The sequence below is a fragment of the Panthera onca genome, chromosome F2 (assembly GCF_046562875.1).
Source record: "Panthera onca isolate mPanOnc1 chromosome F2, mPanOnc1 haplotype 2, whole genome shotgun sequence".
In the NCBI taxonomy this organism is placed as follows: Eukaryota; Metazoa; Chordata; class Mammalia; order Carnivora; family Felidae; genus Panthera; species Panthera onca.
Window position 1 is genome coordinate 34,642,055 of NC_138356.1, and position 16,208 is coordinate 34,658,262.

The following is a 16,208-nucleotide window of genomic DNA, read 5'->3' on the forward strand; positions in this document are numbered from 1 at the left end:
TTATGATTTATAATACTCCATTATTATATTACTTTTGCTAAAGCATTACAACACTCACTGTTCCACTAATATGTAAACAAATTTCACAAGGCTAAAAGGAAAGGAATATAAGCACATTTGTGCTTTTTGCAGTTTTAAAGAAATTTGAATATAATATAAAATTAAAGCAACAGATATATGTCTTTTGAAAAAACTCGAAGCAAGGTTATTTAGCATAGAATCATTCCCTGCAAACAATTTCTACTAGATCTGTATCCATTGTCAAATTTACAAAATGGAGAAAAGTCCATATGAAAATTTTGACTGAAGGCCCAAGAAACAAACTTAAAATATCCCTTAAGGCATCTTAAAATAAATCTTCGTAAGTTAAATGATTTTCAAATACTTTTTATTTCCCCTAATCTGGAAGATTGAAAATACACAAAACATGCCTGCTAGCCTCCAATCTTGGTGCCAGATCTCTCTCTCTTTTTTCTCTGTCTCTTTTTCTCTCTCTTTCTGTTGGCCTGCCTTTTAAAGATATGGAAAATTCACTTTCAGGAAGAATTCAAGGTATGGAGGTTTTCAACAGTTGACAGTCATCTTTCTTTGTTACTCTTGGATATTCTGGTCTATTCAGTGTAGTTCCATTTCTTGTCTTTGTAAAACTGAAATCTACACTGTCAGTTTTCTGCTTTCTAGCTTTCTTTCCTTATAGGATTGGGTCCACACTACCTACAGGCTTCACTGACCTTTCTAGATTCATCTTTCGTTATCATCCTATGCACTGGCCGTAACTTCTTATTCTGTAAACAGGTTATAATTTCCCATGCTTGTGATAATAAGAAGGCTCCTGCCCAGGAGCTTCCACTTCCTCACCCTGTAGACTCCTAAGCATCTTTTGCACACACATACTTCAAATGTTCTCTCCATTGTGCACTCAGCCAGAGAGCATAGGTGATACTCTGCGAATGTATGTAACTGATAGAAGCAACACCAGACTCAGTTGGGTATAATTTATGAGGTAAGGATGTAGGATTACCATTCAGCCTATTTTCGCCTTAAGAAAAATAACAAATTTGTATAAACTACTAAGACTGCCTTCACGAAAATAAATTTAGAAAAATCCCATACCTATTCATTTTCTACTTCATTTAGCTTTAGAAAAAAATAACCCTTTTTACTTAACAGAAATATAAGTGGAAATGGGTTCTTTCTGGAAGAAAATGAATTTTTAATGGAAATGTCAGGAAAGAATGAATCTAAGTTTATATACAACATTAGTAAGATGTGAAGATTTAACCTTTTTTTCTCGATCAGATTTTGCTGATTTTATGGATTAAAAAAAACATATGTTAGCCTCAGAAAAAACTCTGAGGCTAAAAACTGATAATTTTCCAAATTAGAGATAATCCCATAAAAGTCATTGGTACATAATTTAAAGGTTTTGTTTTATTTTTGAAAGAGAGAAAATTATGTTACTTGTTCTCAATTAAGCTAGTCATTAAGGTATAGAGAATTTTATAACATTTAAGAAATGTTTATTTATTTTTTGGAGAGGAGGGGCAGAGAGAGAGGGAGACAGAAGATCTAAAGTGAGCTTTGCGCTGACAGTAGAAAGCCCGATGTGGGGCTTGAACTCATGAACTGTGAGATTATGACCTGAGCTGAAGTGAGAGGCTTATCCAACTGAGCCACCCAGGTGCCCTGAGAGTTTTATAACATTTTAAAATGCTATTAAAATAATTTAGCTTCATGGCTTTCATATCTTTTTTGACCATACCCTATCGTAACACAGATATTTATGTTGAGCTCAGTATACACATATTTATATGTGCTTTAATTTAATTTACTTTAATTTATTTTATTAAAAAAAGTTTATTTGTTTTAAGAGAGAGGGAGAATGAGCAGGGGAGGCGCAGAGAGAGGGAGAGAGAGAATCTTAAGCAGGCTGCATGCTGTCAGTGAGGGGCCCGATGCAGGTCTTGATTACATGAACCATGAGATCATGACTTGAGCTGAAACTAAGGCACTTAACTGACTGAGCCACCCAGGTATCCCTATTTTCTTTTATTTTTAAAGTAGGCATCATGTCCAGCACAGATGTGGGGTTTGAACTCACAACCCTGAGATCAAGACCTGAGCTGATATTAAGAGTTGGATGCTTAACTGACTGAACCACCCAGGACCCCATATATATGTGCATTTAAAGCTAAATAAAAGAAACAAACATTTCATAATATAATACCTACCCTTACTTATGTGTGAAGTACTCTGATATTTTCTCTTCTATTTTACATGCTTGTTGTGACTCCTTTAACTGAATTCATGATCCCCCCAGTGGATTGTAATCTGCAGCTTGAAAACCATTTACTTAGTTGAACCTGCTAACCAATGGAGGCATCTCTCTCCCAGTTTCCCTGATAGAAGATCAGAAAACTCTGTTTGTCCACATTCCATGATGCTTCTACTTCACTGGAGCTTCCACTGTGGGAGTCTCACTAGAAATTAGAAATTACTTTCCAACTAGAAAACTACTTTCATATAATCTCAGTAGTTGGCCTCAGTGCTTCTTCTCCTCCCCACACCCCTTCTCTCTCCCCACTGCCCCTCCCTCCCTTCCTTGCTAAGTAGCTATTCTCTGTCTAAAACTGTGCTGTGTCCAGTGAGTATCAAGACTATTAGGACCAAGCTTGCTCTCCAAGAGGTTTTACTTCTCTGTACAGGGCCTGTTGCTCAGAAATGGAGTTTACAGTTGAGTGTTATTTTGCTAAACAATATAGAGTAAGTCTCATTCCTTATCCATATAAGTGACTTTAATATATGTAAACTCTGCTCCTCTTGAATTTATTTTTTTCCCATAACTAAACATCCCATAACTAAACATTTTTGTTTGGGGCCATTCTTCTTTTTTTAATGGAAGCATAATGTATAAGAAGTAAAATATACAAATTTTAAGAGACAGTTGAATCAGTTTTGACAAATGAACACACTGTAGCTTCCATAGCAAGACAAAAAATTTCACCCCACAAGGTCCCCTTATGCCTCTTCCTAGTCAGTATCTTCATCCCTGCTCCCCACTAGAAGCAACTGTTGATTTGATTTGTATTATCATAAAATAATATTATTTTTAAGATCATCTTCTCACTATTTCCTTGGTTCACTATTCAACTCCTACCTCTTACCAGTAACTCTTAGCTTATCTACCTTGTAAAAGTTCTTAAAACGGGTTATTTGCAATGTTATAGGTTAATCCAGATGTAGTTAAAATAATCAAGAAAACCAAATTATGTTTGGTATAGCATTATACCAAATACAAACATGTATTATAACATTATAATACATAACTTTGTTGATTTATACAGAGTTTGAGGTCAGCAAAAATGCCCAGGTGTAAAAAAAATGTTGTGAAACTAGCTATGGCTCTTTTATATGTGTAATATTTCAATTTTCAGTCTAAATTTGGAACTTTACTTTTATGCTGTTGAAGTTAATCTTGGTTTTGCTCATTGTTTCAAAGTATTCAGTTAATTTTTAGTTTTTTAATATAACACATTTTATTTTATTTTATTAAAGTTTATTTATTTATTTTGAGAGAGAGAGAGAGAGAGAGAGAAAGAGAGAGAGAGAGAGAGTGCTGAAGGGGCAGAGAGAGAGGGAGAGAAAAAGAATCCGAAGCAGGCTCTGCATTATCAGTGTAAAGCCTGATGTGGGGCTCAAACCCACGAACTGCAAGATCATGACCTGTGCTGAAGCAGGATGCTCAACTGATGGAGTCACCCAGACGCCCCTATAATCTAACACATTTTAAACTGTTCCTTCTTACTTTGTGTCATCTGCCAATTTTAAAATCACATGGTTTATATCTTCACCAAAATCTGGATGGAAATCTAGAAGGATATATCAAGAAAAGAGTCCTAGGATACAGACTTAACTCTAGTATCCTATGGAGCTGAGGTGAGCCTAACACTGGGAGTGACTCTGCCCAACCATTTTACCATACAGCTTCTGCTTCTTCATTTTGTCCCCAATGGTGTTGATTACGTATTTTCAAGGCATATGTTTCTGTCTGGATTACATCTTCCTTTCTGTCTACACTTTTCAACCTAGGGGATCACATCCAGTCCCATGGCTTGAAATACATCAATATGTTAATATGCACAAATTTATTACTTCAGCTTGGATATCTCCCCTGAACTCAGATTTATTTATCAAACTGCCTACATGACATTTCATCTGGAGGTCTAACTCCCACCTCAAACAAACACATCCCAAAACAGAGGCCATTTCTAACACCCTCACCCTTCACTTACTCCAAAACTTCTTATTTTGCAAATGATATATTTGTTCTTCATGTTCCTCAGGCTTAAATCCATGGAGTCAGCTTTGCTTCCTTTCTCTCCCTGTCTCTGTCTCTCTCTCCCTTCACACAATCAACAGCAAAAACTTGGGCCTCTTCCTTTGAATATATCCAATATTTGGCCACTTCCTAACAATTCTACTCCTACTACTCTGGATCTGGTCTCTATCCTGTCTTCTATGGATGGTTGCAGTAAACCCTATGTGGCCTCCCTGCTTCCACATTTGCTTCCATGGTCTATTATCCACATTATAGGAGAGACGATCCCTTCAAACTGATCTTAAATAGGTCACTTTCTGCCTAAGGTCTTCAGTGGTTTTTGCATCTCACAGTACAATCCAAGGTCTATCCTACAGCTTCCAAGATCCTCTATTAACTTACCATCCCCCTTGACCTCCCTTTCTTTTATTCTCCTCGGACTATTCTTGCTTTCTATCACTGTGCCCTTGCTTCAGCTACCCTGGCCCCCTTTCAGGATGTTGCTGGCTCAGGGCTTCATCTTCTCTATTCTCCTGTAATATTGCCTTTCTGCCCATCCCTCCTTTCCCTCCTCCAATATCTGCATGGCTCATTTCCTTGCCTCCTGTAGTCCTTTGCTTAAATACTCCATTGTACTTTATCAGAGCAGCCTTTATCGACCAGTACCCTCCTCATCCGCCTTAGTCTGCTTAATTTTGTTCATAGAATTATCACCTCAAAACATATTTCATATTTATTTTTTATTTTCCTCTTTGGGATTTAGGCCCCATGTAGCAAGTATTTATTTTCAACAAAGTGGCTAAAATGATGCCTGGAACATGGTAGGAACTTAACAAATGTCTTCTGAATGAACAGATAATCAAATAGATAAATCAGTGCCATGCCACACACAGAATTAAATGTTAATGAGAAAAGTTTACATGCAGTACATTGCATTAAGAAGAGGAGAAAGCTGGGGCACCTGGGTGGCTCAGTCGGTTAAGTGTCCGACTTCGGCTCAGGTCATGATCTCACGCTCCGTGAGTTTGAGCCCAGCGTCGGGCTCTGTGCTGACAGCTCAGAGCCTGGAGCCCATTTCGGATTCTGTGTCTCCCTCTCTCTCTGACCGTCCCCCATTCATGCTCTGTCTCTCTCTGTCTCAAAAATAAATAAACGTTAAAAAAAAAAAAATTAAAAAAAAAAAAAGAAGAGGAGAAAGTAGTAAAATTAAAGACGCTCAAAAAGTTAAAAATTTCTTTGTTATTCATTCCCCCCCCCCAAAACAAAAGCTTCTAAATTTGAATTTGGCCATCTAAAAACTCTAAATCCAAAGCATTTGTGACAGAAGACATGGTTAGGCACAATTCTCTGATTGTCAGACCAATCCAGAGCTAATTTGGGTCTTGTCTGTCACTCATTGCCAAGGTACACTCATAAATGGGAAATTGTGTGCATAGTAGGAAAGACATAAAGCTATAGAGTTTAATTACATTTAAATTAATTCAAGAAGAGCCTGAAAAACTCTTTTCTGACCGCAATTAGGAGAGAGTGGCTTCTAAAGAAGAAGTCATCTCATGATACTCTATATGGAAAACCCAAAAGATTCCACCAAAAAACTGCTAGGATTGATTCATGAATTCAGGAAAGTGGCAGGATATAAAATCAACGCACAGAAATCGGTTGCATTCCTATACACCAACAATGAAGTGACAGAAAGAGAAATCAAGGAATCGATCCCATTTACAGTTGCACCAAAAACCATAAAATACCTAGGAATAAATCTAACCAAAGAGGTGAAAAATCTATACCCTAAAAATTATAGAAAGCTTATGAAAGAAATTGAAGAAAAAACAAAAAAATGGAAAAAGATTCCATGCTCCTGGATAGGAAGAACAAATATTGTTAAAATGTCAATACTACCCAAAGCAATCTACATATTCAATGCAATCCCTATCAAAATAATGCCAGCATTCTTCACAGAGCTAGAGCAAATAATCCTAAAATTTGTATGGAACCACAAAAGACCCCAAATAGCCAAAGCAATCTTGAAAAAGGAAACCAAAGCAGGAGGCATCACAATCCCAGATTTCAAGCTATACTACAAAGCTGTAATCATCAAGACAGTATGGTACTGGCACAAGAACAGACACTCAGAACAGAATAGAGAACCCAGTAATGGACCCACAAACATATGGCCAACTAATCTTTGACAAAGCAGGACAGAATATCCAATGGAATAAAGACAGTCTCTTCAGCAAGTGGTGCTGGGAAAACTGGACAGCGACATGAAGAAGAATGAACGTGGACCACTTTCTTACACCATACCCAAAAATAAACTCAAAATGGGTGAAAGACCTCAATGTAAGACAGGAAGCCATAAAAATCCTCGAGGAGCAAGCAGGCAAAAACCTCTTTGATCTTGCCCGCAGCAAATTCTTACTCAACACATCTCCAGAGGCAAGGGAAAAAAAAGCAAAAATGAACTATTGGGACCTCATCAAAATAAAAAGCTTCTGCACAGTGAAGGAAACAAGCAGCAAAACTAAAAGGCAACCGACAGAATGGGAGAAGATATTTGCAAATGACATATCACATAAAGGGTTAGTATCCAAAATCTATAAAGAACTCATCAAACTCAACACCCAAAAAACAAATAATCCAGTGAAGAAATGGGCAAAAGACATGAATAGACACTTCTCTAAAGAAGACATCCAGATGGCCAACTAACACATGAAAAAATGCTCAACATCACTCATCATCAGGGAAATACAAATCAAAACTACAGTGAGATACCACCTTACACCTGTCAGGATGGCTAACATTACCAACTCAGGCAACAACAGATGTTGGCGAGGATGTGGAGAAAGAGGATCTCTTTTGCATTGTTGGTGGGAATGCAAGCTGGTGCGGCCACTCTGGAAAACAGTATGGAGGTTCCTCAAAAAAAACTAAAAACAGAACTACCCTATGACCCAGCATTGCACTACTAGGCATTTATCCAAGGGATAAAGGTGTGCTGTTTCGAAGGGACACATGCACCCCCATGTTTATAGCAGCACTATCAACAATAGCCAAAGTATGGAAAGAGACCAAATGTCCATCGATGGATGACTGGATAAAGAAGATGTGGTATATATAGACAATGGAGTCTTACTCAGCAATCAAAAAGAATGAAATCTTGCCATTTGCAACTACGTGGATGGAACTCGAGGGTATTATGCTAAGTGAAATTAGTCAGAGAAAGCAAATATCATATGAATTTACTCATATGAGGACTTTAAGAGACAAAACAGATGAACATAAGGGAAGGGAAACAAAAATAATATAAAAACGGGGAGGGGGACAAAACATAAGAGACTCATAAATATGGAGAACAAACTGAGGGTTACTGGAGGGGTTGTGTGAGAGGGGATGGGCTAAATGGGTAAGGGGCACTAAGGAATCTACTCCTGAAATCATTGTTGCACTGTATGCTAATTTGGATATAAATTTTAAAAAATAAAAAGTAAAATAAAAAAAATAAAGAAGTCATCTGCCAAAGACAGACCCAGTTTATTTGACTCTAACTTCATGTAAATTCTCCAGATTGCTGATTTTGTTAAAACATAAGGCAATAAAAATAATAAATCTGTATACAGTAAGAGCTTAGACTTTACAGAGAAATTGATATGGTGTTTTTCTCTTAATTATAAAAGCACTTGCCTTGAACAAGTCGACTTTGCTGATGATGCTGAGGTTCATATCCACGGTGAGGGCTAACTGCATGGTGACAGGCAGTGTACTGATCAGATCTGACTCATCTTTGCAAAGACAAAAACATAAACCCACAAGCAGAATAATTAAAAAAAGTCACCAAAGTATAAGAAAATTTTTTAAATTAAGGAAACAAAATGCCAACTCTTTTTATAAACAGCTGCATCAAATTCTATATTTTTATTACTTCTATTGGACATACATACATATCACAATAGCACTATCACTTTAATGAGAGAAGAGAAGTATAGTATTTTAACTACAAATGACATAATAGCTCTGAATAGTTTCAGAACATTGTGTTTATTGAAACTTTAGATATGAAGTTTAGTGATCATGGAACAATGGCTAGTGAACTACCTGGATGGAAAAAGGATCCAGTTCTTGTCTTTTGATCTACACATTCCAGCCCTAACATCCTGGGGATGACAAGTCATAATGAATACCACCATGTGGCATTTGAAAGCTTACTGAGCTCTGTCACTATCTTAGGTGACCTTTGTGACAACCCTAAGGTAAGTGTTCTCATTCCTGCTTTGCAGAAAGAAGAAACAGAAAAACTGAAGCTCAGACAGACTGTAAGTGACTTGTTCAATTGTGAATAATTGGTAGGTGGCTCAGCTTGGAATGGAATCTAAAAGAGAAATTGCTGAGTAAATTCAAATTATTGTTATTTACTTGCTTATTAACTCAATGAAGAATGTGAATACATTAAAGATTTGTCTGTATGTGAATGAAATGATAGGCCTTCAGGCTGATAAAATGTTCCATAAATAAATCTGCCCATTCTTAGTCTCTAGTATAGGACAAATTTCTGAGAGTTGATTATTTTTATGTTTTCTTACATCCATTTAGAAAAAAAGAATTGATACATTATATCCTTATTTTGATTCCAATATTCATTCTAAATCTGAAAATCCTTTGTATAAAAACATAACTCCTTGTTTCCAAGGGTTATTTGTCCTTAGTTCCCTCCTAAACCAAGGTGATGGAGTAGTATTTATAGTTGGAGAGAAAGAAGGAACCTGTTACTGCTCCTTTTGCTGCCCTTCCTCACTTGTCATGTCCTCAGGAATAGCTGTGGATGATCTTCCAGGATTTGCATAACCAGTAAGTTATGTCTGGGCATTTAAGGAAAAAAAAATCTCATTGTATTAAATTAATACTTTGAAGAACATTTAGTTGTTTTCCAGTCTTTTGTTCAACTCCAATTAGTGTCTGCTTCTAACTTACAGAACTTCCATTATATGACATGCTATACAGGGATTTAATCAGTAATCTGCCTTACTTACCTAGCATTCTTTGAGAATCCCATGTATATTCATACCAAGTCCGAACCCGCTTCTGCACACTCTTAGGAATGGAATAAGTATTCATGTAGGAAATGGTATGATCCATGCTGTTTCGGAAGTTGCTCTGATTGGCTGTAGCTGCTCCAATTACATCTTGCATCTGAAACCACAAATATGGTCACTCCACACCTGGCAGAGGAACTGAAAGAGTTTTTTACAAACCCGGGTGAATTAAGAGTTTGTATGAGGTACATTCCATTCTAATGCACTAACTACTAGATTTTTAACACACTGATATTGGGTCTTAATTTCAATCATTCACATAAAAAAATGGGCAAATCATATCCTCCTTTTGACCCCATACATACAACAATAGGACCCATCTTACCATGTGAAGTTTTTGGGAGGATTCAGTCACATAATGCATGCATCTGCACACAATCTTCTTTGCAAACTTGTATATTACTGAAAAGATGTTGGTTGATATTTTAAAAATTATACAGCTTATGCTTATTCAAGGGATATACAAGGAAAGTTGAGCAATTACCTGGCAAAATGTTTAGTCCATTTTGGTGAGTCTCACTTTGAAAGAATCTTTCAAGACTATCCAGTGTGGCTGGCTATATAGACTCAATTCATCATGAAATTGCAACCTCTGTACTTCCCTTTGTGTTGTTTAGACAGATAAAATCAAATCTCATCATGCTTAAGGCACAGTATTCAGCAGAAGTTGAAATGTGCTGAAATTACTGAAGCATCATCTACTGCTGTGACAATACTTAAGGAACTGTCAGGTTTTAGTTCTTGGATGTTTATAACTCAGCCATAAAAACCCACTCTAGGTTAAAAGCTGATCTTTAAGGTCTCAGCACAAAAAAGATATATAGCTTGACTCTTCCTCTCACATAGAGGGAAGCAAGTGGTTGTAAATTTGCTTTGACTGTAGGTTTATAATACGGAGGAAAACCAGAGTCTTGCTTTTATATTCTCAAGACTTTGCTCATTCATTCTAGTAGCTGAGCCTTTCTGCTTATGGAAAAACTACTCATTCTTTGAAGTCTACCTCAAATGGCTCTTTTATTGTGGTGCCTTCCTCAGTTTCCATTTTTAGAGTCAATAAGTTCTTCTTATCAAAATATCTGCTGAGGAGTATGCAGATAGTCAAACTAGATACATCTATTTCAGTCTCTGACTTCCTCCTTGGGGGCTATTCCAAATGTTCTTCTGCAACCTTAGTTACTAGATCTCCTTTTTACAAGCCATTCTTGACAGATGGAGAACATTACCAACTCACCTAAGGCCGTGAGAATTGGGACGTTAGGGGTTGGGTTGGGAAATTTAATAAAGTTTAAATTGGGAGCCGAGGACAATTAAAAGCATTATTGATCAATGTTGAAGGCCCAGAATTTATAGTGACAGGAATCTGAATGGTTTATGTGCTATCCTTCAGCAATGATGGTTTTGGTAGTGAGGTGAAGAATACATGTATTTCATGATGTGTTCCACATTAGGTGAAGAAAATGCCAGTCTTTATTAATTGTATCAGAGACTAGAATATTGTAGTTAAAATATGATGATCACATCCAGGGTGTAGTTCTTGGTGTGGTTATATATGGGAATTTTGAATAAATGGGGATTTTGTCCCAGTCTCTCTTTTGTTTTTAACTGTTTTCCTCAGCATTTTTTAGTCACTGTGAAAGTTTAACCACAAATCTGTACCTCCTGTCTCAATCTTATTTTTTTGTGACAGGAGGGGGTGGCAGGCTCTAGTATTACATTTTCAGTGGCTTGATATTTCTTCCTGTTCCTGTTGGAACCTCGAATTCAGTGTAAAGGCAGATGTGGTGTGGTGTGGTGTGTAAAGCAACACTTCTCAAACTTTCATGTGCATATAAATCACCTGAAAATATTGTTAAACTGTAGATTCTGATTCCTTAGTTCTGGGGTAAGGTCTGAAATCTGAATTTCCCAAGTGCTGCTTCTGCTGCTAGTCCAAAGACCACATACTATATAGCAAAAGAACTGAACTCAAACTAGATATAATTTTTTAATCTTGTAGACATTGACTTGGACACAGTAAGTGCTAAATACATGTTAGATTTTACTATTACTTTCAACATTTCATGGCTGTATCATTTCACTGTGTGAATTACATGTATGAATTAGGTATGCCTCTTAATCTCTTTACACTGGAGTTGCCTCATCTATAAAAGTGAGACAGCAATGAAGGGGATGTGGCTACCTCACACAGAATTTTATGAGAAATTATGAAATAATTTTATTTTTGCTATTTAAGTTCAAATTAATTGCATTAACCAGCTTTCCATTTTCAGTCATTGATGCAGTGACTAAGCCACTAAGATTATGATATTTTATACTTACAGTTTTTTTTTAAGCAGGCTTCATGCCAAGTGTGGAGCCCAATGTAGGGTTTGAACTCATGACTCTGAGATCAAGACCTGTGCTGAGATCAGGATTTGGACGCTTAACTGACTGAGCCACCCAGGTGCCCCTATACTTACAATTTTTAACTGTTTGTGTACTCTTCCCAAACCTGAATATTTTCTAGAGTTTCCTTTACAGTCTCTCTCTCCATGATGTTACCATATTCAGGCTGGAGTTGCCATATCCCTATATATCCCTATATATCATGGTATTAACCATGTTTTTTTATTTTTTGTATTTTGATGATTTGATATTTGGTACTATCCTGTCCAGAGTTAGCTGATTCCGAGAGATCACAAACAACTCCACTGTGAGTGGGCTTTTATAGGCAAAGTAATCAATGTAGAGGCCATACTCCCAACAGCCTTCTTTATTGGGCTCTCATATTCCAGGCTACTATCCACCTGATCCACCGAATCACTCCAGAGCCAAGTACCAGACAGAGACAGTTCCTAAATCCTAGAACCTGCTAAAATTATCCAAACTAGCCAATCCTAAATCTGTTACCCTGCTTAACCTGCTCCTTCCCTGGTGCTTCCCATGTGTCTCCCTTGGCATATTGTGACCCTTCCTTTTGAGTCTGTTTGTCTAACAAACTATCTTATCAATGCCAATTGTCTCTTGATTTGTTGGCTTCACCATACCTAAATAATAATAAAACCTCCTTTTTATTTTTTATTACTTTTTAAAGTGTTTACTTATTTATTTTGAGAGAGTGAGCAAGTGCATGCAAGTAGGGGAAGGGCAGAGAGAAAGGGAGAGACAGAATGCCAAGTAGACTTTGTGCTGTCAGTGCAGAGTCTGACACGGGGCATGATCTCAAGAATGCATGAGATCATGACCTGAGCTGAAATTAAGAGTCCAACACTTAACTGACTAAGCTACCCAGGTGCCCCAATAAAATCTACTTTTAAAGACAGTATCATCTCCTCCAATTCATATTATATTTTGATAATCTTCCTGAATTTCTCCTTTGTTCAAAATTCCCCCTTGGCTGACTTCCTACTGCCTTTTAAGATAAAGTTCAACATCTTTAACACTCAGAGCCCTAAAATATTTTGTCTTTATGTACATCTCTAACCTTATTTACAAGCATCCTTCACTCCAGTCATGCTGGTACTCCTTCTATTTCCTCAAACATACTTGTTTTATATTGTTGCTATCTTTCACACACTATTTCTGATTGACTGGACTATCTGTCTATAATGACTGAATCCTATCTGTTTTATTAAGATGTTGCAAATACATTCTTCTCCAGGAAAACTCCTGGAAAACTTCCCTTTTCTTAACTAATATAATACAGCTTTCAAACTTTCCTCTGGTACTTACCATGGATAGCAGGTCCTGATATTCATTGATGTAGGATTTGAGTTTTGACTACTTGTGGTCAGCTTCAAATGTTATTAAAATAGCTTTTATTGCAAAATATTGTTAAAGCATGCAATTTATTCATACCACTGTGAGTGTGGTGAATGAGAAAGAATAATTTATCTAGTGGGAATAGTCAAATAGTCATTTTGTGAATTTGTCTAACTCTACCCAGCATACAAATCTCAACATGGGGCTTTTTTGTTCCCAAACATATGGCATATGAAGTACCTTCCAAGGAAGTATAACTTCTAAAAAGCTATGTTGTCCAGCTTTTTTTTCTTATGAATCTGGGAATGCACAAAGATACTGGGTTCTATGCCTTGCAAATGCCAACTACCTTGCGGTAGTTATTTGTGTTTGTTTAACTTTCTTACTAGACTGTGATTCCTTGAGAATAAGGACAAAGAGATGCCATAGTAAACATTTATGAACCAATGACTTATTAATTAAATTTATTTAAATGGCATTTGGGAGCCTCTGAAGTTGATTTTAATCCAGGGATTTTATGAAAATGTATGAAGTTTAATTAAAGAAGGGAGATTTTAAAGGTTTTTCAGGAAATTCCAAGTTAATAAGTCAATTTAGAAACTTGACTTTCTCTGGGAGCCTAACCTGACATTGTGGACAGGTCTTCTGATAGATTTAATGGTTTAAAAATTCAAAGGCAATGTTGGCTCATTCACATCCTCCTCCAATTCATTAAAATAGATGAAAGATTGATTTTTTTCTTCTGTAAATTTACAAAGACTTATTAGCCTTTCAAAAATAGCAGTATTATGTATTTAGAGATTCATATCTCCATTTACCTGACCAATTAAGCTGGAGAACACAAAAACTCCAGAAAAAAAATTCACCAGTTGAAAAACAATTTCAAATGATGTTTGTGGTTCTGGAAGGCCCCCAATAGTAATTAAAGTTCGAACGGCCCAGTAATAGCATCTCAGGTACCTGTGAAAAGAAAATATATCCATTTTGCCTTTTATTAGCACATTAAAATAGCACTATGCTTGGGAGTACAGATCACTACTAAATTATAACACATTTCCTCCTAATCAAGATTTTCTTTCTATAGGAAACATTAGCAAATACCATGTGTACCAACATAAACTTCTCAATAAACATAGTGAAATGACTAAATAATTAGTCCTAAGGAGGGTGTTTACTAGGTGTTCTGCTTATCTCTTGCTGCAAAACAGATAAACTCAAAATTTAGTGGTATAAAACAACTATTTCATTAGGGCTCATAAACCTTTGGGTTGGGTATTTGTGTAAAGCCCAGCAGAGATGGCCCAGCAAGATGAGTGGACCCTCAGCTGGGGTGACTTGAATGACTGGTGGTCACTGGGCAGACTTATTGAGGCCAAATGTCTGGGAACTTGAATCTGTTGACTGGGTTTCTCTGTTCTCCACATTATATCTTTTTGGAATGCCCAAGATGTCTTCTCTCATGTGTCTGAACCTGGGCTGGCATAGATGGAATAGCTGGGGCTGGCTGGGTATCCTTTTTTCAAGCAGCTTCTCAATATGACAAGCTTGAGCTTCCTCATACCATGGCAGTGTCAGAGTAGATGGGCTTCTTACCTGGTGGCTGGTTTCCCCCAGAGCCATAGTAGTCCTGACAGTAGCTATACAGTTTCTTATAACTCAGAAGTTGAGGAAAGGGATATTTGGATCCACCTTACAATGAGAGGAGCAGCAAAGAATTTGAGGGCATCTTTAAAGTACCACACTAGTGATTTGTGAGATCAAGGATATTTATAAAGATTGGAGAGCTTTTTATAGTGTACAGTGTAGTGTTCTATACAGTGTAGTGTATAGAAAATATAGCAGATATGTTCCTCCTCTCTCTTCTCTACTTACATCTTCTTACAGTATTCATTATATAAACCATGACAGGGACAGAGACGGATGGACCTCAATCTTAAAAGGGAAATTTCTCTTGGGTATAACAGGTAATTTATCTAGAAATTTAGTATTGAAGAAAATCAATAATAATAATATACTTGATTAATATAATAGTCAAGTTTAGAAATATACTTGATAAAGATTCTGTACTTAACTTGAACAATTGAAAGTGGAGAGACTGGTATCCTAAGAGCCCAGATAGGAAGACAATCAGGAATCAAAGCAACAGAAAAGAATATAATAAAGATTAGGACAGAACATGTAAGATTCACTTAACTACAAATGTCTATTTGGGGCTGAATACGGGAGCCCCCAAATATATAAAACAATTACTCACAAACATAAGCAACCTTATTGATAAGAATGTGGTCATTGCAGGGGACTTTAATACCCCACTTACAACAATGGATAGATCATCTAGACACACGGTCAATAAAGAAAAAAGGGCCCTGAATGATACATTGGATCAGATGGACTTGACAGATATATTTAGAACTCTGCATCCCAAAGTAACAGAATATACTTTCTTCTCGAGTGCATGTGGAACATTCTTCAAGATAGATCACATACTGGGTCACAAAACAGCCCTTCATAAGTATACAAGAATTGAGATCATACCATGCATACTTTCAGACCACAATGCTATGAAGCTTGAAATCAACCACAGGGAAAAGTCTGGAAAACCTCCAAAAGCATGGAGGTTAAAGAACACCCTACTAAAGAATGAATGGGTCAACCAGGCAATTAGAGAAGAAATTAAAAAATATATGGAAACAAACAAAAATGAAAATACAACAATCCAAACGCTTTGGGATGCAGCGAAGGCAGTCCTGAGAGGAAAATACATTGTAATCCAGGCCTATCTCAAGAAACAAGAAAAATCCCAAATACAAAATCTAACAGCACACTTAAAGGAAATAGAAGCAGAACAGCAAAGGCAGCCTAAACCCAGCAGAAGAAGAGAAATAATAAAGATCAGAGCAGAAATAAACAATATAGAATCTAAAAAAACGGTAGAGCAGATCAATGAAACCAGGAGTTGGTTTTTTGAAAAAATAAACAAGATTGATAAACCTCTAGCCAGGCTTCTCAAAAAGAAAAGGGAGATGATCCAAATAGATAACATCATGAATGAAAATGGAATG

General features: G+C 36.7%; 1 protein-coding gene across 1 annotated transcript in view; it reads right to left on the reverse strand.

The window, feature by feature from the left end:
• Nucleotides 1-16,208, reverse strand: part of CNGB3 (cyclic nucleotide gated channel subunit beta 3) — a 158,610-nt gene that overhangs the window by 49,599 nt on the left and 92,803 nt on the right. The window contains exons 11-13 of the mRNA XM_060611518.3: nucleotides 13,965-14,106; nucleotides 9,343-9,502; nucleotides 8,000-8,097 (exon numbers count right to left, since the gene is read on the reverse strand). Of these exons, the coding sequence (XP_060467501.3) occupies nucleotides 8,000-8,097; nucleotides 9,343-9,502; nucleotides 13,965-14,106 (400 nt within the window). The remainder of the gene's footprint in view (nucleotides 1-7,999; nucleotides 8,098-9,342; nucleotides 9,503-13,964; nucleotides 14,107-16,208) is intronic.